General features: G+C 45.3%; 1 protein-coding gene across 2 annotated transcripts; it reads left to right on the forward strand.

Annotated features, from left to right (window-relative positions):
* Positions 1-219: 219 nt before the first annotated feature.
* Positions 220-3,943, forward strand: LOC119302006 (disease resistance RPP8-like protein 3). Of its 2 annotated transcripts, XM_037579015.1 has the most exons (4): positions 220-484; positions 604-634; positions 743-3,402; positions 3,708-3,943. In XM_037579015.1, the coding sequence occupies exons 3-4, from the start codon at positions 773-775 to the stop codon at positions 3,721-3,723; spliced, it is 2,646 nt and encodes an 881-aa protein (XP_037434912.1). In that variant the 5' UTR covers positions 220-484; positions 604-634; positions 743-772; the 3' UTR covers positions 3,724-3,943. The 2 variants fall into 2 exon arrangements, with proteins under 2 accessions (XP_037434912.1, XP_037434913.1); XM_037579016.1 differs by lacking the exon at positions 604-634.
* The last annotated feature ends 15,224 nt before the right edge of the window (positions 3,944-19,167 follow it).

The raw sequence follows: 19,167 nt of genomic DNA on the forward strand, positions 1-19,167 counted from the left end.
TTGCGTCAAGGGCCCAAGAGCGTGGCAGTAGTGCATCCACGACAAACCTCAAGCCATGGGTAGAAATGCAGTGATCCCTCCCGCGGGTCGGGACATGCATCTGACACCAAGTGTTTGGAACCAAACGACCGAGCGAGCTTGTTGGGTGGACCAAAAATGGCTCGCTAGTCGGCAGTATTATGGCTAACGCAGAGATCCGATAGCGCATCGGTGGCCGAGCGTCCGTCTTGGAACAAAAACGAGCTACACAAACCGACAAGGCACGGTGAGGACAAGCCACGAGCTCGTCCGGCCGGGTCAACGTCCACGCCCTCCCTCCAACCCAGAGTATTGAAACATCATCTCCCTGTCACTGACGCAGGCTGCAGCATGAGCTGACCCGAGAACAATGTTTGGATGATGATCCAAGAAACCTCCACGCACGACGGAGCACAACAGCCCAGATCCAGCAGAATCCAGTCCAGCGCCGTCGTCGATCCATCAGGTACACGAGCTCCACTCCAATCCCCTCATGCTCTTCGTCCTCTTCTGTTGGCACCACATAAATGTCTAATTGCTCGTACTGTATTTGCTTGCATCTTGGCTTCTGCTTCTTCTGTCTAGAGTGAAGTCAACGCAGCAGCAAATTAGCTAGGTTCGTCTCATCCTTTTACTCCCAGAATCATATCAACCTCAGTGTAGAAATATTGCCTCGATCGTCGTCTCCGATCATCTGTTAGTTTGCGTAATCTTGTGCTTTCAGTTTCAGACGCGGCAGAAATCAGTTTGAGACATGGCCGAGCACGCGGTTGCCGCCGTGCTGCAGAGGGCAGGCGCCACGGTGATCCAAGAAGTCGCTTCTCTGGGCCAGGTTCCTGCCAAGGTGGAGGCCCTCAAGTCCGAGCTCAAGCGCATGCAGTGCTTCCTCAGGGATGCCGACGCGAGGATGGAGAGGGGCGAGAATGAGATGCTCAGCCAACTGGTGTCGGAGGTCAGGGACGTCGCCTACAGCGTCGAGATCATCATTGACACGGCCAACATCTTGGCCAGGGACAACAGCAGACCGCCGTCCCTCCTCGGCGCCATATCCAAGGGCGCCTGTTACCCCGTCCACTGCAAGCGCCTGTACAGCATTGGGAAAAGAATCGATCAGGTCACCGCAAGAGTTGGTGCGATCTTTGGAGAATTCACAAAGTACAGCATTGCCAGCACTAGCCTGAATGAGACAAGATACAGTATGGATGACACCGAGAGTCTGCGCGCAAGAAGACTGACGCACCCGGGTTTCGGGGATGAGGTCGATGTCATTGGCTTTGACAGTGAAATCAACCAGGTCAAGGATGAACTGCTTGACTCGGAGATCAAGGACCTCACCGTCATCTCCCTTGTTGGTCCAGGAGGAGCAGGGAAATCAACCATTGCCAGGAAGGTCTATAATCTTGTCGCGAAAAAGCATTTCAACTCCTGCGTATGGATATGCATCTCACAGCAATTTACAGTCTATGGTGCACTGAAGGATATAGTTAAAGGGGCCATGGGGAGTCAAGACTTCGAAGAATTAGGAACAATGAGCGAGATGGAAATTATAAAGAAGATCCACAGTTTTCTCAAGGATAAAAGGTACCTGGTAGTCTTAGATGATGTCTGGAGAATCGAAGACTGGGATATGGTCCAAGCCGCCTTTCTTGATGTGAAAAATGGAAGCAGAATTGTTTTGACAACTCGCAACTCGGCAGTTTCCAATCATCCCAACGCAAGAAAAATAATCCAGGAGGTAAAGCTCCTTAGCAATGACGAAAGTATAGAGTTATTCAACAGAAAGGCATTCCCTTCGTATGTCGTCCATGGCAGAGATGATCTGGATAGCTTCAGAGAACTTGGCAAGATACTTGCATTAAAATGCAATGGCTTGCCTCTTGCAATTGTAGTCATGGGAGGTTACCTTTCAAAGAATCTCAGGATCACCGAGTGGAGAAGAATGGTTGCCAGTGTAAACTGGGACGCAATGAAGAATGAAGGTGACATCAGAGCCATACTGGACCTAAGTTACTATGATCTGTCAAGTAATCTGAAGGCGTGCTTTTTGTACATCACATCGTTCCCAGAAGACTACGCAGTCCCGGTTGGCCTTCTTACAAAGTTGTGGATTTCAGAGGGTTTCATACCAAATATGCGTGGATGCTCCCTTGAAGAAACTGCGCTTGGGTATGTGGAAGAACTGGCCCAGCGCTGCTTAATCCTAATTGAAAAGAGGAGCTCCAGGTGCATCAAAACCGTTAAGGTGCATGACGTGTTGCGCGACTGGGGAATCGGGCGAGCTCGAAGAGAAGGCTTCTTGAAAGACTGCAGTTCCAGAAATGAAGTGGAGACATCATATTCCAATGAAATGAGAGCTTACAGGGTGGTTCTCTACGACTCTGTTTGTGTGAAGGTCGGTGTCGCTATGCCAAATCTGCACACCTTGCTGATCTTCAATGCAGCTCGGCTAGAAAGGAACGTCTTCTCTTTCCGAGGCTTGAATTACCTGCGGGTGCTCTACTTTGATGGCATGAGAGGGAGATGGCAGCTACCCACAGAGATCGGCTCAATGGTACATCTGAGGTACCTTGGCTTGAAAGGTGCCACATATGTACTTCCTGCTACCGTCAGTAATCTCACAAACTTGCATACTTTTGATGCAAGAGATGCCATAGTGGAAGCACTCCCTATGGATCTCTTGAGCATTTCGACACTGAAGCATGTCCATATCTACAAGGTTGAGTCATGGTCCGTGTGGAAGACCACCATGCAGAGCAACCTGGAGTCTCTCTTCATAGTCCTGGCAGCCAACACCCCGAAGCAATGGGAAGGAGCAATTGACAGAATGGATGAAAGCCCCTCCTGGTGCTTTGGGAAGCACTACCGGAGCGTCAAACAGCTGGAAATTGTCGGGGCGTGCGAGGACGAGTTCGGAGTGCCCAACGACCTACATCTTCCTGATCTGCATCTCCTCCCGCACAACCTGAGACGGCTGAAAATTAGCTGTCCTAATCTGCTGAATGATAAAGACCCCATGCCGACACTTGGGAGCCGGCTGACGTTCCTGAATGTGTTGGAAATAGGGGTCAAGTCATATACTGGCGCGATCATGACCTGCCCTTCTGGTGGGTTTCCAGACCTGCACAATTTGGTGCTCCACGATCTGGATATTGAGGAGTGGATACTGGAGGATGGCGCCATGCCGAAGCTCAGGATACTAACTCTCTGCAAGTGCACCAAGCTGAAGGCGCTTCCACAAGGATTGCAGCACCTAAAGGAACTTAAGAAGCTGAAAGTGATAGCGATGCCCGAGTTGGATCAAGTATTATGCTACCTGCTACACAAGGCAGGACGCGAGGTCATCATCAGGTCAAGTGAGGAGGACTTTGAGCATGTACAGATCCCGTAAGTACACACTGTGCTACATGTCTCCATTTTCAGCCGGTAGAACAATGACATGAAATCCATTGTCAGCTGGTACTTAACTGGTTTCACCTGACAGTTTAAGTACTCGCAAAGAAAAAGCTAGATATCAAAATAGAGGACGGAAATAACGGTAGGAAGAGAAAATCTCAAAGTAACAAAAGCTATAATTCACTGATGTGATACTGCATAGTTTTAACATTTAGCATGCTATCTAAAGCACCACTGTTTTTATTCTGAAGTGAACACTTATGACTAAGCTCCTCTAGTATGTCCCTCTCCTGCAGCAAGTATGACATTTAAGGAGTGGACAATGGGGAGCGGAAGCAATTTAAATTCACTGACATCATACATGCTGGGTGGAATGGATATCTTTGAAAGGTGCACAGGTTTCTCATGCGAGCTACTGACCTGATACCGACAAACTGTCAATTGTGCGTGTTTATGTCGCTACTATTTGGTATGCACTTGTATATGTGTAAACACAGTATTTTATAACGAGACTAAATGTGTATACTGTGCACCTCCGATGTACATGGCACCGTTTGTAAGGGCAACCTGGTGCATGTAGCTCCCGCTTGCGCAGGGTCCAGGGAAGGGTCCGACCACTTTGGGTCTATAGTACGCAGCCTTTCCCTACATTTCTGTAAGAGGCTGTTTCCAGGACTTGAACCCATGACTTCATGGTCACAAGGCAGCAGCTTTACCACTGCGCCAAGGCTCCCCTTCACATGGCACCGTTTGTAATTTGAAAAAAAAAAATCAAGGGCTGAGGGAGAGAAGCGCCTTCAAACATTTGTTCAAGGAGGAGATGAGACATCCCGAATTGCAGCACAGAGTGCTCTGTTCTCACATTTTGTAATTTCAGCTTATGTTGATCATTGACGTTGGGCTATAGGAACAATTGGTGAAAATTGGTGTATTGCCGTCAAGTTCGTCGACCTATGATCAAATGACTTAGAGTGGGTGACCCTATTGATAAAATGCCCTCAGTTGACAAGCATCTTCAAGGTTCGGCCTACAGGATTCTGTTTACAAAATAACATCACGTAGTCCACACTGCAATGGAAATGGAGCTTTGCCCCTGTCATCTCTTTCTATATTCTTTTTCTTCGAATGGATTGATCCAGGACAATTATACCGGGTACGTAGTTTTTCTGCTACTCCTCAACGCACCCAGATTTCAACCCAAATCCATCTCACGGAACTAGGGTTTACTACATGGCGCCGAAAATCAAAACATAGGGTTCACGGGGAGGAAATGAGGTGGCAGAAAATGGAACCGATAGGCTCACCTCGCTGCCGGGAGGGGCCGCCAGCCGCTGGGAGGACTCGACGCCCGCCGGCGAGCCGTCGCCGGGGCGGCCGCACAAACACACAGAGAGAGGGACGTTTCTGCCGTCCTTTCCAGACGCCGCCACCACGCCGTTTCCAAACTTCCACTTCCCCCCAAGTGAGCTAACACGAAATTGTAAACCTAAAATCTGATTTACATCATCATATATTAAATTAAAATAGACAAACCGAGCGAAAATCCCTTTTGGAGGCCGAGCTCCAATGAGGCTAGTTTTTGAAAAATCTAAATTCATCAAAATTCATATTTTTACATTTAAAAAAATTCTGAAAAAATAATAGATATACATGGAGACATAATGCACTGGTGTGTAAATTTTCAGGATGAAATAGCTGCGCAAAAAAGACAAATCTGTGATTTTTTAAAACATATACTATTCATCCTCAGTTCCTCACAGACTATGATTTTTTTTATATATAGATAGCATTTTAAGGTATTTCATCCTGAAATTTTACCCACATACGCATAACATCCTTGTTTACTTGTACAAAAGTTTTCAGATTTTTTTGAAACTGAAAGGTTTGAATTTTGTTTTTTATTTTCAAAAAAAGACCTTCATGGAGGCCGAGAGCCAAAACACCTCGCTCCCGCACTTGATTACTTCGGATATGTAAGTTTCTCTTCTGTACTTCTTGATTGAACTGCGAGTTTTAACATGAAATTTGGCACATTCAATTTAAAAAATTCAAGACTCTTCAAGTAACTTCAGTCCGTGCACTTGTTTTTTCATTCAAAAAATAGGGAGGGGAGGGGAGGCGAGGCGACGATTTCATTATTCAGAACGAAACCAGTGTCTGTCACCATAAGATTCAACATGATTTCCAGCTTCAGAGCGCCACGTCTTCTTCAGCGGAGTGCACCCTTGTTCGTGCACTTCTTCAGCTCATATGTAAGCCATCGCTCTGTTCGAGACCCTGCTGCTACGCGACTCCGCACATTTCATGCATGCACGTGGTGCAGCAAGAGAACGGAGAAAATATGTAAGCGATAAGAAAAAACGTGTTTCAAATATTTATTCCTTCACTTGTTTACAAGCGAACAACTTCAGACCAGAACATGAAATGACTCAAAAAAATACAAAGAAACCAATACAAATTGTCGTAAGACGTATAGTATAAACCTGTCTATCCTGGAAAATCACCACTCAGGATGCAGGTTATTCTTTTTCTATATTTTCTACCAAACAAAGCAACCAATAACGCAATGTACATCACGAACAACACGGTCAGGCGCTGATCACAGCGCGAGGCCTTCCTTGCGAATTTAAGGGCATCTCCAGCCGTTGGCAGGAGGAGCAAAAAATCGCCTTTTGGAGGCGCACCGGCACTAAACCGCGCATTGGGGGCGTGATGTCCCCCAGTCGCGGCCCCCCACGGGTTTTTAAAATGTTCAAATTCGGCGCAAACACAACGCAAACACGGACGAGTTTGTTCAAATTTAAACATATTTTACAAAAAGAAAAAAGAAAAAAACTACCGCAGGCTACCCTCGCCGTCTCCCTCGCCGCCCACCTCGCCGCCCGCCCACGCGATTCTACATGCCGAGGAGGCTGTAGAACCGCGTGTAGTCACCGCCGCCGTCGTCGTCGTCGTCGTCATCGCCCCCGCCTACGCATCCGCCGTCCCTGATGCATCCCTCCCCCGGTTGGCGCGGCGGGTTAGACGGTTCGGGGGCGTCGTCGTCCTCGCGCCTGCCGCGCCAGGTCGAACCCCCACAGGTTGAAAGCCCGTTGTTGACACGGGAGGATCCGACGGATGAGCATAACCTGGACTACGTTGAGAAGTTTGAGATTCCTGTCCACCAGGGTTTGGACGCATGTTTGGAGTCCGGTCAGCTCTCCTTTTTTACCCCACGACAGGCCGTCTCTTTTCAGGAGGCGAGCCGCGTAGGGGGTCCGGATCAGAACTCGGGGGCTGCGACCCATTCAGGGTCGCGTGCTCGGTGATGTAAAACCACCCCGACTGCCACCCCTTTAAGGACTCCACGAAGGAGCCGTCGAACCATAGGACGTTGGGCATCTTGCCCACCATGGCGCCTCCGCACTCCGCTTGGATGCCGCGCACCATCTTCGGCTTGACATTGAAAGTCTTGAGCCATAGGCCGAAATGGGGATGGATGCGGAAGAAAGCCTTGCACACGACGATAAACGCCGAGATGTTGAGGACAAAATTCGGGGCCAGATCATGGAAATCTAGGCCATAGTAGAACATGAGCCCCCGAACAAATGGGTGGAGAGGGAAGCCCAGTCCGCGGAGGAAATGGGGGAGGAACACCACCCTCTCATGGGGCCTAGGGGTGGGGATGAGCTGCCCCTCTTCGGGAAGCTGGTGCGCAATGTCGTTAGACAAGTATCCGGCCTTCCTCAGTCTTTTGATGTGTCCCTCCGTGACGGAGGAGACCATCCACTTGCCTCCCGCTCCGGACATGGCTGGAGAAGGTTGAGGTGGGGTGTGCGGACTTGGGCGCTGGAGCTCGAGTGCGCGGAAATGGATAGGCAAAGGAGGAAGAAGGCGTGGATGAAAAGGTGGATCCTTATCCCCTTATATGGGCAGACGCTACTATGCGCCCCACCAGCCTGGTAAAACTCGCTTATCTCCCAAGCGCCGCAGTCAATGGCGCGGTTGGGTTACCCACACCCGTATTGATGAGAATCCCGGAATAAGGGGACACGATCTCTGCTTTAACAAGACGTTACAAGGAAACCGCCTCGCTAAACGCGCTGAGGTGGGACAGTAAAACGATTCTAATAAAGACTTGGCCGTGGTGTGATGTCACGCTATGGAATACGTCAGCAGATTAGATTTGTGTAAATGTTATTCTCTCTATGGCAATATGTGGAAACTTATTTTGCAGAGCCGGACACTACCTTTGTGTTCAAAATCTTCTATGAAGTACTTGGAGGAGGAACCCGCCTTGCAATGCCGAAGACAATCTGCGCGCCGGACTCGTCGTCATTGAAGCCTGGTTCAGGGGCTACTGAGGGAGTCCTGGATTAGGGGGTGTCCGGGTGGTCGGACTATACCTTCGGCCGGACTCCTGGACTATGAAGATACAAGATTCAAGACTTCGTCCCGTGTTCGGAAGGGACTTTCCTTGGCATGGAAGGCAAGCTTGGCGATACGGATATGTAGATCTCCTACCATTGTAACCGACTCTGTGTAACCCTAGCCCTCTCCGGTGTCTATATAAACCAGGGAGTTTTAGTCCGTAGGACGAACAACAACCATACCATAGGATAGCATCTAGGGTTTAGCCTCTCTGATCTCGTGGTAGATCTACTCTTGTACTACCCATATCATCAATATTAATCAAGCAGGACGTAGGGTTTTACCTCCATCAAGAGGGCCCGAACCTGGGTAAAACTTCGTGTCCCCTGCCTCCTGTTACCATCCGACCTAGACGCACAGTTCGGGACCCCCTACCCGAGATCCACCAGTTTTGACACCGACACTCATATTGATTCCTACATATTCGACGAAGATCTTTATCGGTCAAATCGCATAACAACATACGTTGTTCCCTTTGTCATCGGTATGTTACTTGCACGAGATTCGATCATCGGTATATCAATACCTAGTTCAATCTCGTTACTGGCAAGTCTCTTTACTCGTTCTATAATGCTACATCCCGTAACTAACTCATTAGTTACATTGCTTGCAAGGCTTATAGTGATGTACATTACCGAGAGGGCCCAGAGATACCTCTCCGACAATCGGAGTGACAAATCCTAATCTTGATCCATGCCAACTCAACAAACACCATCGGAGACACCTCTAGAGAACCTTTATAATCACCCAGTTACGTTGTGACGTTTGGTAGCACACAAAGTGTTCCTCCGGTATCCGGGAGTTTCATAATCTCATAGTCATAGGAACATGTATAAGTCATGAAGAAAGCAATAGCAACAAACTAAACGATCATCGTGCTAAGCTAGCGGATGGGTCAAGTCAATCACATCATTCTCTAATGATGTGATCCCATTAATCAAATGAAAACTCATGTCTATGGTTAGGAAACATAACCATCATTGATTCAACGAGCTAGTCAAGTAGAGGCATACTAGTGACACTCTGTTTGTCTATGTATTCACACATGTACTAAGTTTCCGGTTAATACAATTCTAGCATGAATCATAAACATTTATCATGATATCAGGAAATAAACAATAACTTTATTATTGCCTCTAGGGCATATTTCCTTCAGTCTCCCACTTGCACTAGAGTCAATAATCTAGTTCACATCTTTATGTGATTAGTTCACATCTCCGTGTGACTAATACCCAAAGGGTTTACTAGAGTCAATAATCTAGTTCACATCGCTATGTGATTAACACCCAAAGAGTGATCATGTTTTGCTTGTGAGGGAAGTTTAGTCTACGGGTCTGCAACATTCAGATCCGTATGTATTTCGCAAATTTCTATGTCTACAATGCTCTGCACGGAGCTACTCTAGCTAATTGCTCCCACTTTCAATATGTATCTAGATCGAGACTTAGAGTCATCCAGATCGGTGTCAAAGCTTGCATCGACGTAACTCTTTACGATGAACTCTTTGTCACTTCTATAACCGAGAAACATTTCCTTATTCCACTAAGGATATTTTGATCGCTATCCAGTGATCCACTCCTGGATCACTATTGTACCCTCTTGCCAAACTTATGCTGAGGTACATAATAGGTCTGGTACACAGCATGTCATACTTTATAGAACCTATGACTGAGGCATAGGGAATGACTTCTCATTCTCTTTCTATTTTCTGCTGTGGTCAGGTTTTGAGTCTTTACTCAACTTCACACCTTGCAACACACGCAAGAACTCCTTCTTTGGCTGTTCCATTTTGAAGTACTTCAAAATCTTGTCAAGGTATGTACTTATTGGAAATATATCAAGCGTCTTGATCTATCTTTATAGATCTTGATGCTCAATATGTAAGTATTTTCACCGAGGTCTTTCTTTGAAAAACTCCTTTCAAACACTCCTTTATGCTTTCCAGAAAATTCTACATTATTTCTGATCAACAATATGTCATTTACATATACTTATCAGGAATGTTGTAGTGCTCCCACTCACTTTCTTGTAAATAAAGGCTTCACCGCAAGTCTGCATAAAACCATATGCTTTGATCACTTTATCAAAGTATATATTCCAACTCCGAGATGCTTGCACCAGTCCATAGATGGATCGCTGGAGCTTGCACACTTTGTTAGCACCTTTAGGATTGACAAAACCTTCTGGTTGCATCATATACAACTCTTCTTTGAGAAATCCATTAAGGAATACAGTTTTGACATCCATTTGCCAGATTTCATAAAATGCGGCAACTGCTAACATGATTCGGACAGACTTTTAAGCATCAATACGAGTGAGAAAATCTCATCGTAGTCAACACCTTGAACTTGTCAAAAACATTTTTGTGACAATTCGAGCTTTGTAGATAGTAACACTACTATCAGCGCCCGTCTTCCTCTTGAAGATCCATTTATTCTTAATGACTCACGATCATCGGGAAAGTCAATCAAAGTCCATACTTTGTTCTCATACATGGATCCCATCTCAGATTTCATGGACTCAAGCCATTTCGCGGAATCTGGGCTCATCATCGCTTCCTCATAGTTCGTAGGTTCGTCATGGTCTGGTAACATGACTTCCAGAAAGGATTATCGTACCACTCTGGTGCGGACCATACTCTAGTTGTCCTACGAGGTTCGGTGGTAACTTGATCTGAAGTTTCATGATCATCATCATTATCTTCCTCACTAATTGGTGTAGAGATCACTAGAACTGAATTCTATGATGAACTACTTTCCAATTCGGGAGAAGGTACAATGACCTTATCAAGTTCTACATTCCTCCTACTCACTTCTTTCAAGAGAAACTTATTCACTAGAAATGATCCATTCTTAGCACCAAAATATCTTGCCTTCGGATCTGTGATAGAAGGTGTACCCAACAGTTTCTTTTGGGTATCCTATGAAGACGCACCATTCCGATTTGGGTTCGAGCTTATCAGTTTGAAACTTTTTCACATAAGCAACGCAACCCCAAACTTTAAGAAATGACAGCTTTGGTTTCTTGCCAAACCATAGTTCATACAGTGTCATCTCAACGGATTTAGATGGTGCCCTATTTAACGTGAATGCAGCTGTCTCTAATGCATAACCCCAAAACGATAGCGGTAAATCAGTAAGAGACATCATAGGTCGCACCATATCTAGTAAAGTGTGATTACAACGTTCGGACACACCATTACGCTGTGGTGTTCCAGGTGGCGTGAGTTGCGAAACTATTCCGCATTGTTTCAAATGAAGACCAAACTCGTAACTCAAATATTCTCCTCCACGATCAGATCATAGAAACTTTATTTTCTTGTTACGATGATTTTCCACTTCACTCTAAAATTCTTTGAACTTTTCAAATATTTCTGATTTATGTTTCATGAAGTAGATATACCCATATCTGCTCAAATCATCTGTGAAGGTCAGAAAATAACGATACCCGCCGCGAGCCTCAACATTCATCAGACCCCATACATCAGTATGTATTATTTCCAATAAGTCAGTTGCTCGCTCCATTGTTCCGGAGAACGGAGTCTTAGTCATCTTGCCCATGAGGCATGGTTCGCAAGCATCAAGTGATTCCAAAAGCCCATCAGCATGGAGTTTCTTCATGCCTTTACACCAATATGACCTAAACGGCAATGCCACGAATAAGGTTCACTATAATTATTAACTTTGCATCTTTTGGCTTCAATATTATAAATATGTGTATCACTACGATCAAGATTCAATAAACCATTCACCTTGGGTGTGTGACCACAAAAGGTTTTATTCATGTAAACAGAATAAAAATTATTCTTTGACTTAAATGAATAACCATATTGCAATAAACATGATCCAATCATATTATGCTCAACGCAAACACCAAATAACATTTATTTTAGGTTCAACACTAACCCCGAAGGTAAAGAGAGTGTGCGATGGTGATCTTATCAACCTTTGGAATTACTTCCAACACACATCGTCACCTCGCCCTCAACTAGTCTTTGTTTATTTTGCAACTCCCGTTTTGAGTTACTACTTTTAACAACTGAACCAGTATCAAATATCGAGGAGTTTCTTATAAACACTAGTAAAGCACACATCAATAACATGTATATCAAATATACCTTTGTTCACGTTGCCATCCTTCTTACCCGCCAAGTATCTAGGGCAGTTCCACTTCCAGTGACCATTTCCTTTGCAGTAGAAGCACTCAGTTTCAGGCTTGGGTCTAGCTTTGGGCTTCTTCATGGGAGTGGCGACTTGCTTGCCATTATTCTTGAAGTTCCCTTTCTTTCCCTTGCCCTTTTACTTGAAACTAGTGGCCCTTTAAACCATCAACACTTGATGCTTTTTTTATTTCTACTTCCATCGATTTTAGCATCACGAAGAGCTTGGGAATCGTTTCTGTTATCCCTTGCATATTATAGTTCATCACAAAGTTCTAGTAACTTGGTGATAGTGACTAGATAACTCTGTCAATCACAATCTTTGCTAGAAGATTAACTCCCACTTGATTCAAGTGATTGTAGTACTCAGACAATCTGAGCACATGCTCACTGGTTGAGCTATTCTCCTCCATCTTGTAGGCAAAGTACTTGTCAGAGGTCTCATACCTCTCAACTCGGGCATGAGTCTGAAATACCAATTTCAGCTCTTGGAACATCTTATATGCTCCATGGCGTTCAAAACATTTTTGACGTCCTGGTTCTAAGCTGTAAAGCATGGTGCACTAAACTATCAAGTAGTCATCATTACCAAGCTTTGTCAAATGTTCATAATGTCTGTATCTGCTCCTGCAATAGGCCCGTCACCTAACGGTGCATTAAGGACATAATACTTCTGTGCAGCAATGAGGATAACCCACAGATCACGGAGCTAGTCCGCATCATTGCTACTAACATCTTTCAACTTATTTTTCTCTAGGAACATATCAAAAATAAACAGGGAGCTACATCGCAAGCAATTGATCTACAACATAGATATGCAAATACTATCAGGACTAAGTTCATGATAAATTAAAGTTCAATTAATCATATTACTTAAGAACTCCCACTTAGATAGACATCCCTCTAGTCATCTAAATGATCACGTGATCCAAATCAACTAAACCATGTCCGATGATCACATGAGATTGAGTAGTTTTCAATGGTGAACATCACTATGTTGATCATATCTACTATATGATTCACGCTCGACCTTTCGGTCTTAGTGTTCCGAGGCCATATATGCATATCCTAGGCTCGTCAAGTTTAACCCGAGTATTTTTGCGTGTGCAAAACTGGCTTGCACCCGTTGTATGTAAACGTAGAGCTTATCACACCCGGTCATCACGTGGTGTCTCGGCACGACGAACTTTGGCAACGGTGCATACTCAGGGAGAACACTTGTACCTTGAAATTTAGTGAGAGATCATCTTATAATGCTACCGTCAATCAAGCAGAATAAGATGCATAAAGGATAAACATCACATGCAATCAATATAAGTGATATGATATGGCCATCATCATCTTGTGCCTGTGGTCTCCATCTTCAAAGCACCGCCATGATCACTGTCGTCACCGGGTTGACACCTTGATGTCCATCGAAGCATCGTTGTCGTCACGCCAACTATTGCCTCCACGACTATCGCTACCGCTTAGTGATAAAGTAAAGCAATTACATGGCGATTGCATTTCATACAATAAAGCGACAACCATATGGCTCCTGCCAGTTGCTGATAATTGTGTTACATAACATGATCATCTCATACAATAAAATTTAGCATCATGTCTTGACCATATCACATCACAACATGCCCTGCAAAAACAAGTTAGACGTCCTCTACTTTGTTGTTGCAAGTTTTACGCGGCTGCTACGGGCTGAGCAAGAACCGTTCTTACCTACGCATCAAAAAACCACAACGTGGTATAGTGATTGCTTTTTGATCTTCAGAAAGAACCCTATTCATTGAATCTGATTCAACTAAAGCTGGAGAAACAGACACCCACTAGCCACCTGTGTGCGAAGCATGTCGATAGAACCAGTCTCGCGCAAGCGTACGCGTAATGTCGGTCTGGGCCGCTTCATCCAACAATGCCGCTGAATCAAGAATCAACTAGTGACGGCAAGCAATATGTATATACCCACGCCCACAACTCCTTTGTCTTCTACTCATGCATATGACATCTATGCATAAACCTGGCTCAGATGCCACTGTTGGAGAACGCAATAATTTCAAAAATTTCCCTACGCACACGCAAGATCATGGTGATGCATAGCAACGAGAGGGGAGAGTATTGTCTACATACTCTCGTGGACCGTAAGCGGAAGCGTTATGAGAATGCGGTTGAAGTAGTCGTACGTCTTCATGATCCGACCGATCAATGTACCAAACGTACGGCACCTCCAAGTTCAGCACACGTTCAGCTCGGTGACGTCCCATGAACTCTGATCCAGCAGAGCTTTGAGGGAGAGTTCCGTCAGCACAATGGCGTGATGACGGTGATGATGATGCTACCGACGCAGGGCTTCGCCTAAGCACCACTACGATATGACTGAGGTGGATTATGATGGAGGGGGGCACCGCACACGGTTAAAAGATCAACTGATCAACTTGTGTGTCTCCATGGGGTGCCCCCTCCCCCGTATATAAAGGAGTGGAGGATGGGGAGGGCCGGCCCTCTACTATGGCGCACCCTGGGGAGTCCTACTCCCACCGGGAGTAGGATTCCCCCCTTCCATGTAGTAGGAGTAGGAGGGAAGGAAAGGGAAAAGAGAAGAGAAGGAAGGAGGGGGCGCCACCCTCCCCCTAGTCCAATTCGGACTAGGCCTTGGGGGGCGTGCAACCTCCCCTCTCTCTTTCCCCTAAAGCCCAATAAGGCCCATATACTCCCCGGTGAATTCCCGTAACTCTCCGGTACTCCGAAAAATACCCGAATCACTCGGAACCTTTCCGATGTCCGAATATAGTCGTCCAATATATCAATCTTTACGTCTCGACCATTTCGAGACTCCTCGTCATGTCCCCGATATCATCCGGGACTCCAAACTATCTTCGGTACATCAAAACACATAAACTCATAATACAGATCGTCACCGAATGTTAAGCGTGCGGACCCTACGGGTTCGAGAACTATGTAGACATGACCGAGACTTATCTCCGGTCAATAACCAATAGCGGAACCTGGATGCTCATATTGGTTCCTACATATTCTACGAAGATCTTTATTGGTCAAACCGCATAACAACAAACGTTGTTCCCTTTGCCATCGGTATGTTACTTGCCCGATATTCGATCGTTGGTATCTCAATACCTAGTTCAATCTCGTTACTGGCAAGTCTCTTTACTCGTTCCGTAATGCTACATCCCGTAACTAACTCATTAGTTACATTGCTTGCAAGGCTTATAGTGATGTACATTACCGAGAGGGCCCAGAGATACCTCTCCGACAATCGGAGTGACAAATCCTAATCTTGATCCATGCCAACTCAACAAACACCATCAGAGACACCTGTAGATCACCTTTATAATCACCCAGGTACGTTGTGACGTTTGGTAGCACACAAAGTGTTCCTCCAATATCCGGGAGTTACATAATCTCATAGTTATAGGAACATTGATAACCCACAAGTATAGGGGATCGCAACAGTTTTCGAGGATAGAGTATTCAACCCAAATTTATTGATTTGACACAAGGGGAGCCAAAGAATATTCTCAAGTATTAGTAGTTGAGTTGTCAATTCAACCACACCTGGAAACTTAATATGTGCAGCAAGGTATTTAGTAGCAAAGTAATATGATAGTAGTGGTAACGGTGGCAAAAGGTAACGGTAGCAAAAGTAATATTTTTGGGTTTTGTAGTGATTGTAACAGTAGCAGCGGAAAAGTAAATAAGCGAAGAACAATATATGGAAAGCTCGTAGGCGTTGGATCGGTGATGGAGAATTATGCCGGATGTGATCGATCATGTAACAGTCATAACATAGGGTGACACAGAACTAGCTCCAGTTCATCAATATAATGTAGGCATGTATTCCTAATATAGTCATACATGCTTATGGAAAAGAACTTGCATGACATCTTTTGTCCTACCCTCCCGTGGCAGCGGGGTCCTAATGGAAACTAAGGGATATTAAGGCCTCCTTCTAATAGAGTACCGGACCAAAGCATTAACACATAGTGAATGCATGAACTCCTCAAACTATGGTCATCACCGGTAAGTATCCCCATTATTGTCACTTCGGGGTTAACAGATCATAACACATAGTAGGTGACTATAGTCTTGCAAGATAGGGTCAAGAACTCTCATATATTGATGAAAACATAATAGGTTCTATCGTGGAAATATCACGTCAGATGTCCTAGAGAGAGGACTTAGTCGTGGAGCCATCGCTTGAGGTTAGCTTAAAGGGGTTAATCAGGACAAAGGACACGAGGAGTTTATACTGGTCCGGCCCCTTACGGTGAAGGTAAAAGCCTAATCCAGTTGTATGTGGAATTGCTAGGGTTTCGATGAGCGGGGAGCGAATACGCTTGACCGGCTCTCGAATCTATTGTTTCTTGTCGTAAGCCGCCGCCAGGTCGTCCCCTTATATACACGGGTCGACGCCCTGCGGCTTAGAGAGTCCCGGCCGGCTCATCTAACGTGTCCGGCTCGGTGACGTATCCTACATGCCTTACTTTACAAGTTTTACATACAACGCGGTTTATGCTTATGGGCCTTAAGCCGCCTTCGGGTCTGGACCCGCTACTAAACCTATCTATGACCCGTCATGCGGCTTTGGGCTTTATAATTGATAACTCTTTAGGGGGATGACCCGGCCCCTCCTGGGCGGGTCATACCCAATAGTTATATCCCCAACATTAGGCCCCAATTTGATTTGAACTTGTTCATGTCAATCTTCAAGACTTTGAAAAAATCCTTCCTCCGTTTGTCTATGAAAACCTCATAACCCGCCATGACGTTACCTCCCAATATTTCCAAAAATTGCAATGATGTCATCTTCAATGGATCTTTGCCTTAATGTCTTTCCAAAAATCGAGGCGTCCATCTAGCTGGATAACTTTCATTTGCCCTCCTCGTTTTTCGCGCATGCTTGTTCGCCTGTCTCCTTATAAATAGGCACGGCCGGTCTTCCTCATTCTCCCCCTTTCCAGCATCTTCCTAATCTCGCAACCCCTCTACCACTCGAACTTTGCCGCCATCACAGAGCACCTTATCTTCCTCAAGCTCGGCCGCTGCATCAGCCTGAATTGGTCCAGAGAACGGCGGCGACCCTCCGCGGTAGATCTGTACCTGTAAGTTTTGGCCTTTCCATACCTTACATCCATACTAGGGTTCGTGAGCTCCTCTGTGTTCTTCATATTATGCCGTAGTTCGTCACAGTTCATCTTCCATGCTGTGATGTGAGCTTCTTGATCTGAAAATGGCGTACGACCAATGCGGTAGTTGTTTTACTTCCACTTTCAATACCTGTAGATCCCCTTTCCTTGGAAGAAAACTCTTGTGCTAGCTTATGAATTCATCGGTACTGATTTTTAGGTCTAGATTTATTTTCCTTTTCTGAACGGCCGTCGATCCAAAATAATATCCATTGTCTGTGAAACTTGTTTGCTTTAGTACTTAACCAATTTTTTATCGCTGGCAATTTTTGAATCTCCTTAATCATGGCGGCTTACCATGCCGCCTTTTTGTTTTCTTCATATAACATTAGCCCTTATTTAAGCCGCCATTACGCATCTGTATTGCAATCATTAACCTGTAATTCCATCAATTACCTTGAACCGGTAAATTACTTCCTTTTTAGCTTGTCGTTTTGCCATGCCGCCAAAGACAACGATAGTTTGCAACTGGGTCCCTTCCACAGTCACTGATGACACTCTGAAGGATTTTGTCACCATTGGGTATTTACCAGAGAAGAGCATTATGTCCTATCGTGCCCCTGACCCGGCCGAAGAAAGACCTCAGCCCAAGGATGGTGAAATCATCATCTTTACTGACCATATGAACCGGGGGTTTTCACCGCCCGGCTCAAAATTCTTCAGAGATGTTCTACATTTTTCAAGCTTCATCCACAAGATCTTGGACCCAATTCCATATCAAACATCTGTAATTTCCAAGTTTTCTGCAAGGTTTATCTTCAAGAAGCACCTACTGTTGAACTCTTCAAAGAGTACTTTTACTTGAACCACCAGAATGAATATACCAACGGCCCCAGTTTGGAACTTGGCGGGATTTCAATTCAGTGCAGACGGGACACTGTCTTTCCTCTATTGGTCTTGCCAAGCCATCCCAAGGATTGGAACCAAACCTGGTTCTATTACAAAGATACGTCACCGGCTGATGAAAAACCAATGTCGGGTTGTCGTGCTAAGCGCCTTGACGCTAAATACTTGCTCCCTGACAAACTCTCTGCCGCTGAGCGCAAGAAACTTCAACCAACCATCAAAAGGGTTCAAGCTTTACTAGGGAACGGCTTAACAGGAGTTGACTTGATCCGCTGTTGGATCGCATGGCGGATCATCCCTCTAAGTCACCGATCTGATTTGATGTGCAACTACACCGAGGAACGGACGATCCATTACGTCATAGCTCCCTTCGTCTGACTAAAGAAACTATTGTTGAGATGTCAACCACTCTTGTCAACAGCAAATATGAAGACTGCAGCAAAGTAGGATTGAATCCTTTCTACAGACTTAACCCGGCACCAGAGGTAAATCCCCTTGACTCCTTTTTTCTTTAGTAGTTAAGTACTTGCATGATTTTCAACCTGTTATTTCCCTACAGGCCAAATCTGACTTTTGGAAAGCCAAATATGATGATGAGGCTGCCAAAAAAGCTAGAGCCGCCAAGAAGACAACCAGAAAATCCAAAAAGAAACCAACTGTTTCTGATCTCCTCAAGGTGGATGACGCCTCTGAGTCGGAGGTAGCCCTTGACTCTCTTGGCCTGCTTTTTAACAACCTTATTGACACTAACTATTACTAGTATGACACGGGGCCAGCCAGGCAGTAGAAGAAGAGGTAATTATTTCCTCCGATTCAGAACCTTTGCCAAGGCAGAAACCTTGACGGGTAACCCGGAAAGTAAGGTTTTCACACCCCTTGGCTTATTTAGATCCTCATTTTCTTTTGAAAAAACAGCAACATGAGAGCCGCCGTTAGGCCCGGACCAGTGACGACAATGAGCTGCCCTCCGGCTTACCGAAAACTCCTCGAAAATGCCAGAATGAGGTTCCTTTCATTTTTGACTTTTGCCTTTATCAATGAGTCTATTTCCTTGCTCTTTTAACTGTGATTTCACTTTTGCAGGAGGTCTCTCGTTTTTCTGGTGACTCTTCACAAACTCAACTTCTGGCTTTCAAGACTGCCCCT

The sequence above is a fragment of the Triticum dicoccoides genome, chromosome 5A, assembly GCF_002162155.2.
Source record: "Triticum dicoccoides isolate Atlit2015 ecotype Zavitan chromosome 5A, WEW_v2.0, whole genome shotgun sequence".
In the NCBI taxonomy this organism is placed as follows: Eukaryota; Viridiplantae; Streptophyta; class Magnoliopsida; order Poales; family Poaceae; genus Triticum; species Triticum dicoccoides.

Bases quoted from the DNA above. Each gene is read 5' to 3' on its own strand.
- LOC119302006 (XM_037579015.1), top strand. From the start codon at position 773: ATGGCCGAGCACGCGGTTGCCGCCGTGCTGCAGAGGGCAGGCGCCACG.